Raw genomic sequence first — 13464 nt, 5'->3', positions numbered from 1 at the left:
TGAATAAATTCATCTTGTTCTTGAATAGAATTACAATTTGGACAATCGAAGATCAAGCTAATTGAGATCATTTCTATACGATGTAAAAGACACGCTTGAAATTACAGGAAAAAAGAGTTATTAAAAGAGTTTTTTTGTTTTTTTTAAATTATAAGACTCCCCTAAAAGAAACAAAGGAATAAGTTTGACAAGAATTTGGAATAGGAATGTATTATAGAAACAAGCTCATCCCAGCCACTGTTTCTTTTTAATTACATATAGTTACGTATTAACTTTACATATTTCATACGAACGGCATTTATGCTATTGGATACAATACATATGCGTATTTCTGTGTGATTCTGCGACGAATCCCTGTAATATTTATATTACTATTATAGATTTGTGTGTTAAGTCAACAGTCAGTCTGGTAATTATATATAACACGCGAGAGATTTTGTTTGGATATTCTAGCGCGGTTTGCCTATGTGTATCATCAAGTGTTAGCGTATTTTTCTGCGACTATAACAGTTTTCTGCATTCCGTTACTGTTACGCAACAGTGAAAACTAAACCTTGATTGGTTTCCTTGCGTCCGATATGCATCGAACTAGAAGTACGCGTTCTAGTTTCTTCTTTTTTCATATGTATCTATATGTTTAATTCAGCGATTTTTATTGTTATGTACGTACGTTTGCACACTGCTATTGTATCCAATCAGAATTTAGCACCAACACGCTATAGACGCGACAGAAAGAAGGCGCACAACACGAATCTGCGCGGCTACATTGACGATATTTCCTATACAACAAATATTATGTCAAATATACATATATATATATGTCAAATATACATATATATATATATGTACACTAAAAATGTAAAGTGAGGCAAGTGTGGATGTACAACGCCGTGCCTGAAATTCGCGACTCGACATTCGCTATAAATTTGTGAATGCGCTATAGTTAGCAACAAAATAGAACGGCGCAATATAGAATGATCGGCTAACTGGATAATAAAAGGATTGATGCGCAGCGTCGTAGTAAGTAAATAAACGATTATAATCCTTTGCTGTTGTGGAATATTGTTGCGAAAAAAAATACTACGAATTATACGAAGAATAGTGTATTAATTGTAAATATGTTCTCAATCAAAATTACATAAAAATACAACTTTGTTTTTGTAAGAGATCAAAAGATATTGATTGAATTATAATATAGACCGTATGATACGCAACGTTACGACAAACGTCGCACTTGATTTAAGTTAACCAAAAAGCAAGATGCAGAAGCAAACTTGCTCTGATTGTTTTAATAACCGTTGTTATTTCTTTAGATTTTGCATATGTGTGGAACTCCGTTAAGTTGACAGTAACGTGGCGTCGGTCGTCGTTTCAAATCTAAATGCAACTCGTCGGTTTAATCAGTTCAGTAAACGGGAGTTGATGATACTTCTCGTTGATATCCGTCATCGAATTTGAAGTGAAATTCACGATTGTGAATCCTCTGCACGAGACGATATCGGATCTCGGACGAGTTTCGGATAACAGCAGAAATCCAGTTCTCATTCGCGACGACTCAAGTCGGCCTGATCCTCGAACAAGTCGTCCACATTGATTTCGCCGGTGATCTTGTTCAAACTGTTGCAAAGACGAAGCAGTCTCGCAACGTCCGGATGAAGCTCCGCGTCGCTTATCATGTTGTTTGACATGATCGTTTGACACACAGCGGACAAATCGACATCGGCCGGTACAAGTTGCACATTACGACCAAACCTGTTTTAAACAAAAGTTGTTATCTCGTATATTACAGAACAGGATACCTATTACGTATTTTTTCGGAACCAATTCCAATCGGGATAATCTCAATTTTTGTTGATTTTTCTTTGTCTCTTCGAAGGAAAAGAAAAATAGAAAAACCCGGTAAGAAAATCAAAGTCATTCCGAATGGAATCGATTCCGAAAAAGTATATAATAGGTATCCTGAAACGCATCTTTTCAGCAACTAATAACGTAATTTAGTTTTAGTTTTCACATGCTTCGCATCATATCTTAGAATATTTAGATAAAAGCGAGATGATGTTATTATAAATATAATCGAAAAGAATGATCATGTTACACGTGTGTGCTGAACTTTTGAGTGTTGTAAAAAGAACGCAGAAAGGAACGAGCAATAATGGACGGATACGGGTCTCTGGTGAATCCGTGTTACGTTTCTGCGTCATCGTACATTTCTCCATTCTTTCTCACCAAGTACAAATATTATTTGCGCGTCTCTCAAACCATATACTTGCCTTATGCGCACGTGTCATTTCGGTAATGTTATCATAAATAATAACAATTTTTTCATCTACTTGATACTTCGCGCTATGTATACACACCGCGCACCTGCGTTTCTTATTATTTACAATATTATGCATGTCGCTCACAGAAAAAGCGACTTTTATATTTTTATGAAAAAGAGAGAGAAGCTACTTGTTTATTTCAATTTTGGAAAAAAGTGTGTCACGGCAAGTCTAACATAATATTTTTATATAAATTTTGATATGAAATTCTCTTAACTCACTCTCTCTTTCTCTCTTTTACTAAAACTTCAAAAAACTATAAATGTTTATATGACAAAAAATTATCCGGATTACGAACTTATGTATCACGCGTGTGTTTTGTTTGTGAAATTGATATTTTTATCACAATTTTTTAAACAAACACATTTGTACTATATAGTATAAACATTTCTTTTTGAAATTAAAAGTGCGATAGAACGATTACCTGATGAAATTAAGATCGCTTTTCCCGCGTTTAAGTTGTTCGTTATTAGCATTCTTCAATTTGGACCGGCCAAATCTGATGACAATGTCCGCCGATTTTCGTCGGGAATGTCTATCAACTTTCGAGTCAGTTTCGCTATCGAGTGCCGCCGAATTGTCATTGACGTTGAACGCAGACTGACTGCGTCCGAACCTGATGAAAGAGGAGCTCATAGTACTGCGTCTTTCTTTAGATTCGGCGTCCTCTTTACGATCATCGATGCCGTGTCTCTTTGTTATATATTCAAATTTGTTGGGCAGCTCCTTAAAGATTCTTAAATTGCTGTCATCTTTTAGTGGCGCCAAGATCGAAGAAGACACAAATGCCCAATTGCAAAGGAATACAAGTGCATTAAAAGTCCAAAGTGCAATCTACGATTAAAGATTCTGTCGACAAAATTGTGTATAAACTACAGAGAAAGAGAGAGAGAGAGAGAGAGAGAGAGAGAGAGAGAGAGAGAGAGAGAGAGAGAGAGAGAGAGTAAATTATAAACATAATTTTTTATACATTTGTAACAACAAGAAAAAGCACATAAAATTAAATTGTTTTGAAATAAAACACATCACACGCACTCTATATGAATGGTGTAATCGTCAGATCGCGTGTGTGACATCGCGTATATAATATATACTTTTTATTGATGTGTATCTCTTATTCTTTACATCATCATGTCTTATTTAACAATATTGCACGCGGTACCGAGCAAGATTAATGCGATATCTTACATTACTTTAATTAACCTTGTACGCGACTGCCCTTCATAATTATGTCGCCCACAATCTCTTGCTAACATTTACTAATAAAAAGTTGCAGATTTACGGCATTTACGACAAGAGAAACGAGTATTAATGTGAACGTAGGTGGACAAATTCTCTTCTTAATTAACTGACCTTTGCTTTAACTTTACACAGATCACATTGCGTTGATATCGTACTCAAGTTCTCATGTATATACTGATCATATCAAGTTGTACTCAATATCACGTTCTTCGGTTATTATCTTGATACTTCGTTATCTTTAGTTACACATCTAAATACTTTTATTTTTTACTAAGACTGAATTTAAACGATAAGAAGTTTCGTATGCTTCGTTATCTTGTTCTAATACCAAGAGAAAATGTATATGCCATTGCTTGATAAAGTGATTAAATCCCAAATTAAGTAAAACAGATTTACCACGAAGATCGCGCCCATAAATTTGCTAACACAGAAAGGTTTAATCATTAATCCATAAAATTGATTTGCATATTGATTATTTTAATTATTCATAGTTAAATTTATGAAAAGTCTTTATGTTAAATTTGTGGAAGAATTAATTGTTATATATATTACATATATGTGTATTATATATATAATATATTTACCAAACATAGACAAATTTAATCAATTGTTTTCCTTTTTCTCACCAATATATCACTAAATTAATATTTAAGTAATAAATTATACATAGTTAATTATATAAGCAATAATTTGTTTTAATAAATATATCAAAAAATATATGATTTTGCACGTGTTCATGCTCTATAATTCAAAGCGTTCTATTACCGCTTTTTAAATTCAAGACAAAGCAACAATAGATTATATAAATTCACATTTTTATTAAAAGTTACTTTAGCGAACGATCACCAACTACATAATATATCGCATAGGGAAGGATAAAACACACTCACTCACACAATAACTGCGGAGCACTCACCATACTATCGGCTTTTCGATTTTTTCGGTTTTCCGACTTAATTATACACGATCAGAAGACAAACACGAATATAAATGTTGAAAAAAAAAAAACGATATTATATAGCGATGATAAATATAGCGGTGGCTGTGTCTTGCAGTGTACTGTGGTGGTTGGTGGTGGAATGGATGTTCGGGGTTAGAGATGACACCCTTTATATAGGAGCATCTTGGTCGGACGCGCATATCCTCGCGTCGCTTCTTTCGCCGCATGAGAGAAGATAGTCTCACCTGAATTATGATTGGCCAGAGCATATAACACGATACCTCTACATTATTTTGATTCAATTACACCTCTATACTTCACTGGCTACCAACTACGTAATCTCCTTTATTATTTATGGACTCTCGGCAAATAATAATCATAGGGGTGGATGCAAGGATCCTTTTCGTTGTCGACAATGTCTATATTTTCTTTTCTCTCTCTTCATGTTGCAGTTTTGTATTAGTAGGCGAAGACAACGCGTGTTTTATGTAGGTACGTAAACGTGTACTTTCCACATATTTCATAAATATGTTAAAATGCAACAAGTAAAACGTGTCTATACTTTTCAATATAGCTCGATGCTTTTGCGCAATTATCTTTCTCATGTACATGTCACAGAGAAGAAATAACAAGATACGATTTTGCATCGCTAATCGGAGGATTTTGCAGATGAAGCTAATTACGCGAGCGTGTACGATTTATCGCGATACTGCAAAGAATTTACTGTACAAAAAAAGAAAACCTGAAGTTTTCGACATCTCCTGTATAGAATAACACAGCGCGAGAAATTTTTAAGTTTCTTACTATAAACTATTCTTTACATTACAAATCTTTTTTTCTTTCTAGAAGAAAGTACGCAACAAAAGTTTTATGTGATACCGGTAGTTGTTAAATTATAAATTATCCACATACACACACGCACACACAATGTGCATGTGTGTGCATGTGTGAAGAGCACCTTCTTGCACAAAATTAAATTAACTCTCTTCCTCCTGTAAAGTGACACGCGGAAAGAACGAGAAGAGAGTAAATATCATTTATCCTTTAGATGAAAGAAAGACTGGAAGCTGGAGAAAAAAAGTTCTCTCTTTCGCTCTCTCTTCCTTCTTTCCATACTCTGCGTTGCATAAGCTCGTGTATTCAAGTTTAATATTAAAGATCGTTTCTCTATTGCCGACACTCTGAGCAGACTGTTGCATAAACGCACGTAATTTATACTCGTTACTGCAGGATGTAAGGGTAACGAGATGTACGCACTCTATCGTTGCATCATACAAATTTCTTTTTTGTTGAATATATGTTTTTTTGATACACCCCATTTTTCACCGCTTATCCGTTTTAATCAAGGAAAACGCGTATATCTGTCAAGAGAAAAAATTTGCCCTTCATATAAAAACAAATTTTACATGTTATTACATGTGTATAATTAAATACGTTCAATCACTGTCAAATGAGTTTGTCTCAATCTAATATATAATTATAACCCGATATGAAAAATTTGTTTCCGCATATGAACAATTTTTTTCCCGCGTGCGAAGTGGCCAATTTGTAGTTTAGATTGTTCGCGATGCACGACGGAGAAAGGTTTAAAGAGCGTTGTAATAAAATTAATTTGCGACATATTTAAGTGCAAAAATTAAGAGAGCTGTAGCTACGACAGTCGCACGTGTTTACATAAAAAAATTTAATATAAATAATGTAAAAGATATCTCTGTTGCAGTAAAGAGGTCAAAGTCATTGCGTTTCATTGATCAGCGGTAGACGACGAAATGTCTATTCAACAGGTTGTTAACTACTTAAATCTATGGTATATGGCCCCTGCTTGCCACTCTTGTCTGTGGCGATGCTAAACGTGCCGCTCTTCTCACGTAGTCAGTGTCAACTCAACTCGACGGTTCACACTTCAGGCTCGCGATGAGTCTTTCTTGCACCGTTTATTTAGCGATCACGCTCACTTTCTTCAACAATATAGTGTTATATGTAAGCAGCGCGTCAGAAAGTAAGCGAATAGAAATATTTGTCCTTTCCTCTGCTCGTTAGCATTATTTCTTTGATATTTTATCGTTATCGGAAACATATTACTCGCACCGTTATCACAACTTTAGATTTTCGTTAAGTTTTACTTATGTATCACATGTGTTTCTTTTCTTCAAATGTTTGTGTCAGATATCTTTTCGACGTCAATTTAAACACATTCTCTTTGTGTTGTCTAGAAAACATTATTGAAACGACATATTACCGATCGGCACGCACAGTAGTTATTCTCCAACTGCGCATTTGTCACATTCTATAATTTTCCCCTTTTTTTTACATCACACTTCGACATACCTATATGTATAGGTGTGTGTGTGTGTGTGTGTGTCTCGAAACTTACTCGAATTATTCCGATAAAAAAAAAAGACATTTTACAGCGATCCAAATTGTTTTTCTCTACCAAACGTGTTCCTTATTTATCGGTGCTTATAGCCGTGCATTTATCCACTTGTACTGTTATTCAAAGCGAATCAAATGAATAAGTGAGTCTCAACATTTTAAAATACATATAAATACCAATCGCGACTCACTGTTATATATTTTTGGCAAAATATATAACAAATTTTTTGGAACTTGTGTAAGTTTCCCTTTAAATTTATCAATTCTTTTTATTTTAAGTATATTCTTTCTTCATTAAGAAGGCGTTCAGATTTTAAATATCTACAAAATGTCAGTTACACATTCAAGTGATCTCAGTTTGAACAGAAAAATGTTGTTTTAACAAATTTAGCGTTGATATTTTCTTACATATTTATATGTGAATTAATTTGGAGATATTTTTAGTTGTTTTTTCTTATATCACGTCATACACGGAGATTAGCTCATAAATAACAGACGTAAGCGAGCCGTTATATCCTACGTAATTAACAAGATTACAGCTTCCGACATTGTCTCCCTCGATGATTTACAGGATCTTCCTCAATGTGGAATCAAACCTGGACCGACCGATTAAAGCAAGATCTCTTTGTGAAATACGATAAGTTTGCCCGACCGACGCAACATTACAACACCACTACAGTTGGCTTCGACATCACTATTCTTTATGTCGATGTGGCAAGTATGAACGCGTTTGTCATACGACAAATGAAATGCTGTTTCTCAAACAATGTAATTGTATCTCTTAAAAATTCAAGACTAATCTTGTCTTTTTTTTTTCTAATTTGTAGAACGACTTTAAATCTACCGTCACTGTCAACGGTTGGGCTAATCATGTAAGTACACCATAGAGAAAAATCGAGTGATACCTCTCTCTCTCTCTCTCTCTCTCTCTCTCTCTCTCTCTCTCTCTCTCTCTCTCTCTCTCACTCATTTCTCGGAAACTAAATTACGTTAACAAACTTTATTTATTTTTACATGTCTCAATCATATTCTATTAATTATATGTCCAGAGATGGACGGATGACAAGCTTAAATGGGATCCTTCAAAATACGGTAATATCGAGTATATTCACGTAGGAAATCACGAGATATGGCAACCGGATATTCTGCTCTATCACAGGTATACGAAATGATTCTCGATGATTCTTTCTCTCTTTCGAGAGAGAAAATATTTAAACTTGTGTGAGATTATTCGTTTGTGTGTGTTTTTGATTTAGCGGAACTGCAGGGACAATCGAGCATTACGGCGATACGGCCTGCATCATCTTTCACGACGGTAGTGTATTGTGGGTACCACCTGCGCAATTCGTCGCGCTTTGCGATCTGGATTTTCACCTGTGGCCCTTCGATACTCAGATTTGCACTATGACGTTTGGTTCGTGGACGTATCACGGCGAGCAGATCGATATGCGAATAGGCGATAAAACAGACATGGTATAAATAGAAATGTTATTTAAAAATTTGCATGAAAACAATTTTCAAGTTTTTTTTTGTGGTAATAGATTTTTTACGCTGTACACAGACAATACTTCTCTTAAAATATCCAACTTCCCTTGGCTTAATCAAATTTTATAATTTTCTTTTTATATACAATTTACTCAAAACTGCAAAAACAAGATTTTTATCAATGCGTGTTTTTTTCAATTATGGAATTCTTTCATTTAGAAATTTTATTGAAAAAAATAAATGTTTACTTTATAATACGAAAAAATATTTACAAATATTTGTAACGCAGGAAGAGTTGTATGTGAAAAATGGAGGATGGAAATTAGTGGATGTAACTACAACCCGTTCTTCGACAGTTTATTCTTGTTGCCCAGATGCATATGTCACTCTTAACTTTAAAATGACTTTAAAGAGAAACTCGGCGCTCTATTGCAGCATACTGTTGATGCCCGCTGCTGGTACGTGTGTGATAGCACTTTACAAAAGTAGAAAATTCTGTGATAAAAGTAATCTGAAACGCATTTATCGCGATTTGAATTTGATTGAAAAATTATTTTACATATACGATTTCAGCAATAGTTTTTTTGGTATTGGTAACGTTTTGGCTACCACCCCAAAGCGAAATGAAGATCAGTGTTGCGGCCTGTACTACATTAATCATCACTGTATTTTTAGTCTACTTCGGTCTTAAAGTACCATTAACCACAAATCCTCCGCTCATAGGTAAGCTAATGCAAAAAAGTGATGTTTAATTATTTTCAGTTATACTTTGAAGAGGATAAGAGCATAATACAAAACTTACTCACGTTAAAGAAATAAAAACTTGAGTCATTATAAAAAAAACAATAATTTTACTATTCTAATATTAAATAAACAAATATATAAAAATATATAAATATATATTTCGAATCTTTATACGCTATAATTATATAAAATATATGCACAACGTGTATTTTTATCTTGAACTTTTAGTTTCGTAGTATTTTTACTTTGAAAATTATTTAAGAAGTTAATATGTAAACGTCAGTGAAGCAAATATGTTTATCTTTATATTGACACGCACACACAAGCAAACAAAATATTTAAATGTTTTTTTTTTTTATATATATCACATTTTACAACGTGCGAGATGACGAATTATCGTTAATTAATATTTGTCTTTACAGTATATTTCTACAGTGGCTGCCTCTGTCTAGTCACAATTTCGTTAGTATTATCAATATTGGTGATTAACATGTCAAAAAGAGTTTATTGTAAACCACTTCCACGGAACATTAGACTGTGTCTGCTGAGTTGGCCGGGGAAGCTACTAGGACTTTCCGATCTTATTAGTGTGGTAATTAATTAAATTAAAAACTCATGTATAAGTTCTAATGTCACGTTTTTTTTTTTTTTTTTTTTACAAAAACATACATGTTTATATGAATAACAATTTTTTTTAGATTGAATCGCGACGACCTGTGCCGAGTCAAGAATTACGTGGCAAAGTCACAGAAGAATCTACCACCAACTCGACGTCTAATATTTCTGACGATGGAGATCGACAGAATATGATTTCACCGACAAAGAACATCACGCAATTGGAGTGGATATTAGTTGGCACGGCTGTCGATCGAATTGTTTTCGTGTTATTTTGTTTCATTCTGGCAACAATGGCAATAGCATGCATAAGTTAAGTCGATAACTACGAACTTCTTCAGGCTTTCATATTAAAGAGATTATTATTGATATAATATGTACAATTTTATATATATATATATGTACGTATGTATAAAGAAATCACACATGTGTTGTTCACTATATATATTCTCAATGATAATAAATAAATTCTATAATATATATGTGTATATATATATATATATATACATATGCATACAAATGTAAACATTTACAAATATGTTATATCGACAAGTGTGCAAAAATATCTCAGTATTGAGAATACATATCAGCATTGCACGTGATCACATTAAAGACTCCATTTCACATTTTTTTCGTCTTTAATCCTTACACGTCTTTGATATTGTTATTTGTATATATTCTGATCACAAGTCTCATTATGAATAACTCATGTTAAGTTGATAAAGCACAATGTCGCCGCAGATTCGTAAGGTATCCGCGACTGATGACTTCAGTCTATGTTTGAATTCGCCGATCATCTTGTTGTCTAGCCATATTGTATATCCTTCGTATTCACAGCGAATACTATTAAACAGCAAAGAACAAACAAAACAAATCTGACAATGCACTTTGGAACTTGATATTTCTTTAATGAAATTACATGTCGCGAATGCAAAACGTCTTACGTGAGCAAGAAATCTCGACCAGGCATCCAGGATAAGTGACCTTGGTGTCGTTCCTCGTGACCCCACGCTCCGTTCCAACAATTCATGACGACGTACGGTGCACTACTGCCGTATAGAAAACGCGGATTCAAATGCAACGGTATAATGGGATGAGGATAAATAGTCTTACCCTTCTGTAGATTCACATAAAACCTACCAAGATTGTGAAAAGTTGGAAAAAAAATATATATATCAAAATTATTCTAATGTTTAAATTATATAATTTCAAACGCTTACGAGTGTGGAAGCAATTTCAATCTTCCAGTAATTGATAAACGAGCACCGACAGAAAACTCGCTGCGAATATCCACAGTTATGGGAACGTCCTATAAAATGAGATATTTTTCATAATTTGTTCGCCGTGAAGCGGAGCTGTAAAATGCAACCAAAGAAAATATCAGAGAATTCTTACTAAAAAATCCACAAGTGATTCCTCGCTTGTCAGAACTAATGTTCGGGACGGTCTGCAAATATTCGGATCTGGATACACAAACAAGTTAAGTTGACGAGTCCTGACATCTTCGATTGTCCCGTTAACTTCAAGAGCTGTTATTTCCTCGAAAGGTATTCTATAACGAAAGTCGCAAAAGTGTTCTCCGTTTATCGCAATCTGCAAATAAGTACACAACATACACACATGCTAAAGTCTAAGAACGTATAATTGAAGAAAAAGATATCTGGCTGTGGCTGATAATTTCTCTTCTTTTGTTCGCCCTCTCTATTTTACCTGAAACGCGTTATTTGTGCAAAAGATCATAAGATGCATGTAGGCGTTCCGACAAAAACTACATCCGCTCGGACCGGCAGGTGAACTAGTCTCTTCGTCTTCCCAGAATCCGCGCACTTTTGTGTTCCGAACAATGTAACCCCTATCCAAACGTGGATTAAAATGAAGAGCGATGTTTCCAGTTGTCTTGCATAACAAATTCACCGAAAACCTATTGTGCAATTAAAGAGTTAAAAATTCGCTTCTGTAATACTACAAATTTCGATGACACATAAAAAAAACCCGCGGTAAGGTAAGACATGTACCTTGATGAGTTTCCAGGAATGTAACCGGTAACAATAATAGCGGATGTCGCTTTTAGCGGTTGCAGCGGAATTGGTTTGCCGACATTCTGAAATGAATAGACAACAGACAATATAGAAAAACTTTTAAAACTCGTAAAACTTCCTGAGAAATCACTTGATTAAAGATTGAAGTGTTGTCATTGCAAAAAAATAAATTATAATTAATAATATTGCTCTATCATCCGCGATGTGTTATTTTGTATAATATGTGTAATTTGTATAACACACTTTCAATTGGTCATTTTTACAATAATTTTTCATCCTAATCACGAACCGTTTTTTTGTTTTGGCATCTTACAAGTAAACCATGGGTCTGACGCATTTTATTTGATTTTAAAATATTAAAAACAGTTTGCAAAAAGTTTAGCTTCTTCTTTCAAGCGTCCCCACTGCTTTGTTGTTTATTTAACGATAAAACAATTTCACAATCTTAACGATAAAACATTTATTTTTAATAATTTTTGAAAAAATTTGTGAAAGATGCTGGACAAAAAAAACTCAAATATTCTGAATTAGAGTTAAAACTCAACAAGTTTGAACAAAGCAAAATAAAAATAATGCGCATGCAACAAATATATAATATTATGAAATATATCTTATTAAACAACATATTATAATAATTTTTGCGTGCAAAATCTCGCGTTTTAACGCTCATTATCATATATATCTAGACGTCGAGATAAACTCAAGACAATTTTAAATATAAATCCCACAGATCACAACAGCGCCAATTCTCTATCGTGCATGCGCAAAAAGTCCGCGATACATGTGTACAACGTACGCACAAAACATGGTCATATCACATCACACAGGTATGGTGATTCGAACTGACTCGAGAAGAACGAGATCAGGAAAACACAAACAAAGTACTTACTACGGGTACGGTTTCTTTGTCGAAATAGGAAAAATCCTTGAAAGCTTCCTGCCTCGCTAGAGCGAATATGTCATGAGATGACATGTTATCCGAGAACACACTCTTTCGAGTTCACTCGACGACTTGCTTCACAAGTACCGACCGAGTTACGACGAGCTATGTGCTGCTCGTTCGATTATATTATTGTGGGCGTGCCGCATGGCGCATACGTACTTACTATATTTCAACAGCAGCTTGTTGCCTTTATGTATTACGACGCTTGACCGTTTATCTGTCTATTCTTACTTGTGTCTCCGACCATAAATACGTAATAGCAAATATATTAGTTGCGATTGCGCAAACTCACGCGGGGACTTGTAGTGACGCAACACCGATATGTGATCGGAATTTTTAAATTCTCCTTATAAACACACATAAATGTAACAAAAGAACACGCATTTTATTAAACCTTATCTTAGTATAGAAAAATGTGATAATGAATGCAGTCAAAGTCTAACTGCAAAATGTTTCGAACCGTCATTCTATCTTTATTCTACATTTAACGAGAAATAAAGAGAATGATGCTTCGAAACATTTACAGTGAGTGGCTTTGATCGCACCCAATAGGAATAAAAATTTGCTAGAAAAAACTAAACATTTCTTTAAAATATTCTTTACATCTTTGTATGATATCTATATACCGTTTTTACGTCTTTAACAACACTCATCATTTTTATTGCCAACAAATTGCACAATAATATTCTTCACAAGATACAATATGTATTATTTAAACATTACATAAAAATACTTGCAGCACCTGGCATACAAGCATTATGA

At 34.1% G+C, this 13464-nt stretch overlaps 3 protein-coding genes across 3 annotated transcripts; 1 reads left to right on the top strand and 2 right to left on the bottom strand.

Annotated features, from left to right (window-relative positions):
• Window positions 1–228: 228 nt before the first annotated feature.
• LOC109858144 (FMRFamide-related peptides-like) lies at window positions 229–4642 on the bottom strand. Its single transcript, XM_020435121.1, has 3 exons — window positions 4480–4642; window positions 2746–3155; window positions 229–1752 (listed from the first exon to the last, which is right to left on the bottom strand). The coding sequence occupies exons 1-3, from the start codon at window positions 4480–4482 to the stop codon at window positions 1542–1544; spliced, it is 624 nt and encodes a 207-aa protein (XP_020290710.1). The 5' UTR covers window positions 4483–4642; the 3' UTR covers window positions 229–1541.
• A 1708-nt stretch (window positions 4643–6350) lies between these two features.
• Window positions 6351–10137, top strand: LOC109858140 (neuronal acetylcholine receptor subunit alpha-3-like). Its single transcript, XM_020435117.1, has 9 exons — window positions 6351–6502; window positions 7448–7590; window positions 7704–7748; window positions 7926–8035; window positions 8133–8349; window positions 8651–8819; window positions 8935–9084; window positions 9528–9697; window positions 9804–10137. Exons 1-9 carry the CDS (start codon window positions 6418–6420, stop codon window positions 10035–10037), a joined length of 1323 nt encoding a protein of 440 aa, XP_020290706.1. The 5' UTR covers window positions 6351–6417; the 3' UTR covers window positions 10038–10137.
• A 103-nt stretch (window positions 10138–10240) lies between these two features.
• LOC109858141 (galectin-9-like) lies at window positions 10241–13225 on the bottom strand. The gene is made up of 7 exons (XM_020435118.1): window positions 12649–13225; window positions 11736–11821; window positions 11431–11641; window positions 11116–11313; window positions 10941–11029; window positions 10665–10856; window positions 10241–10563 (listed from the first exon to the last, which is right to left on the bottom strand). The coding sequence occupies exons 1-7, from the start codon at window positions 12730–12732 to the stop codon at window positions 10416–10418; spliced, it is 1008 nt and encodes a 335-aa protein (XP_020290707.1). The 5' UTR covers window positions 12733–13225; the 3' UTR covers window positions 10241–10415.
• Window positions 13226–13464: the final 239 nt, after the last annotated feature.

Source organism: Pseudomyrmex gracilis, unplaced genomic scaffold (assembly GCF_002006095.1).
Source record: "Pseudomyrmex gracilis isolate BER0280 unplaced genomic scaffold, ASM200609v1 scaffold_190, whole genome shotgun sequence".
Lineage (NCBI taxonomy): Eukaryota > Metazoa > Arthropoda > Insecta > Hymenoptera > Formicidae > Pseudomyrmex > Pseudomyrmex gracilis.
This window is presented reverse-complemented; position numbering and strand designations above follow the sequence as displayed.

Coding starts and splice junctions, on each gene's coding strand:
- LOC109858144 (XM_020435121.1), bottom strand. Junction 1,753..2,745: donor AGCGATCTTAATTTCATCAG/GTAATCGTTCTA, acceptor TGTTTAAAACAG/GTTTGGTCGTAATGTGCAAC.
- LOC109858140 (XM_020435117.1), top strand. CDS start 6,418: ATGAGTCTTTCTTGCACCGTTTATTTAGCGATCACGCTCACTTTCTTC. Junction 6,503..7,447: donor TGTAAGCAGCGCGTCAGAAA/GTAAGCGAATAG, acceptor GATGATTTACAG/GATCTTCCTCAATGTGGAAT. Junction 9,698..9,803: donor TTTCCGATCTTATTAGTGTG/GTAATTAATTAA, acceptor AATTTTTTTTAG/ATTGAATCGCGACGACCTGT.
- LOC109858141 (XM_020435118.1), bottom strand. CDS start 12,732: ATGTCATCTCATGACATATTCGCTCTAGCGAGGCAGGAAGCTTTCAAG. Junction 11,822..12,648: donor ACAAAGAAACCGTACCCGTA/GTAAGTACTTTG, acceptor TATTCATTTCAG/AATGTCGGCAAACCAATTCC. Junction 11,030..11,115: donor AATCACTTGTGGATTTTTTA/GTAAGAATTCTC, acceptor CTCATTTTATAG/GACGTTCCCATAACTGTGGA.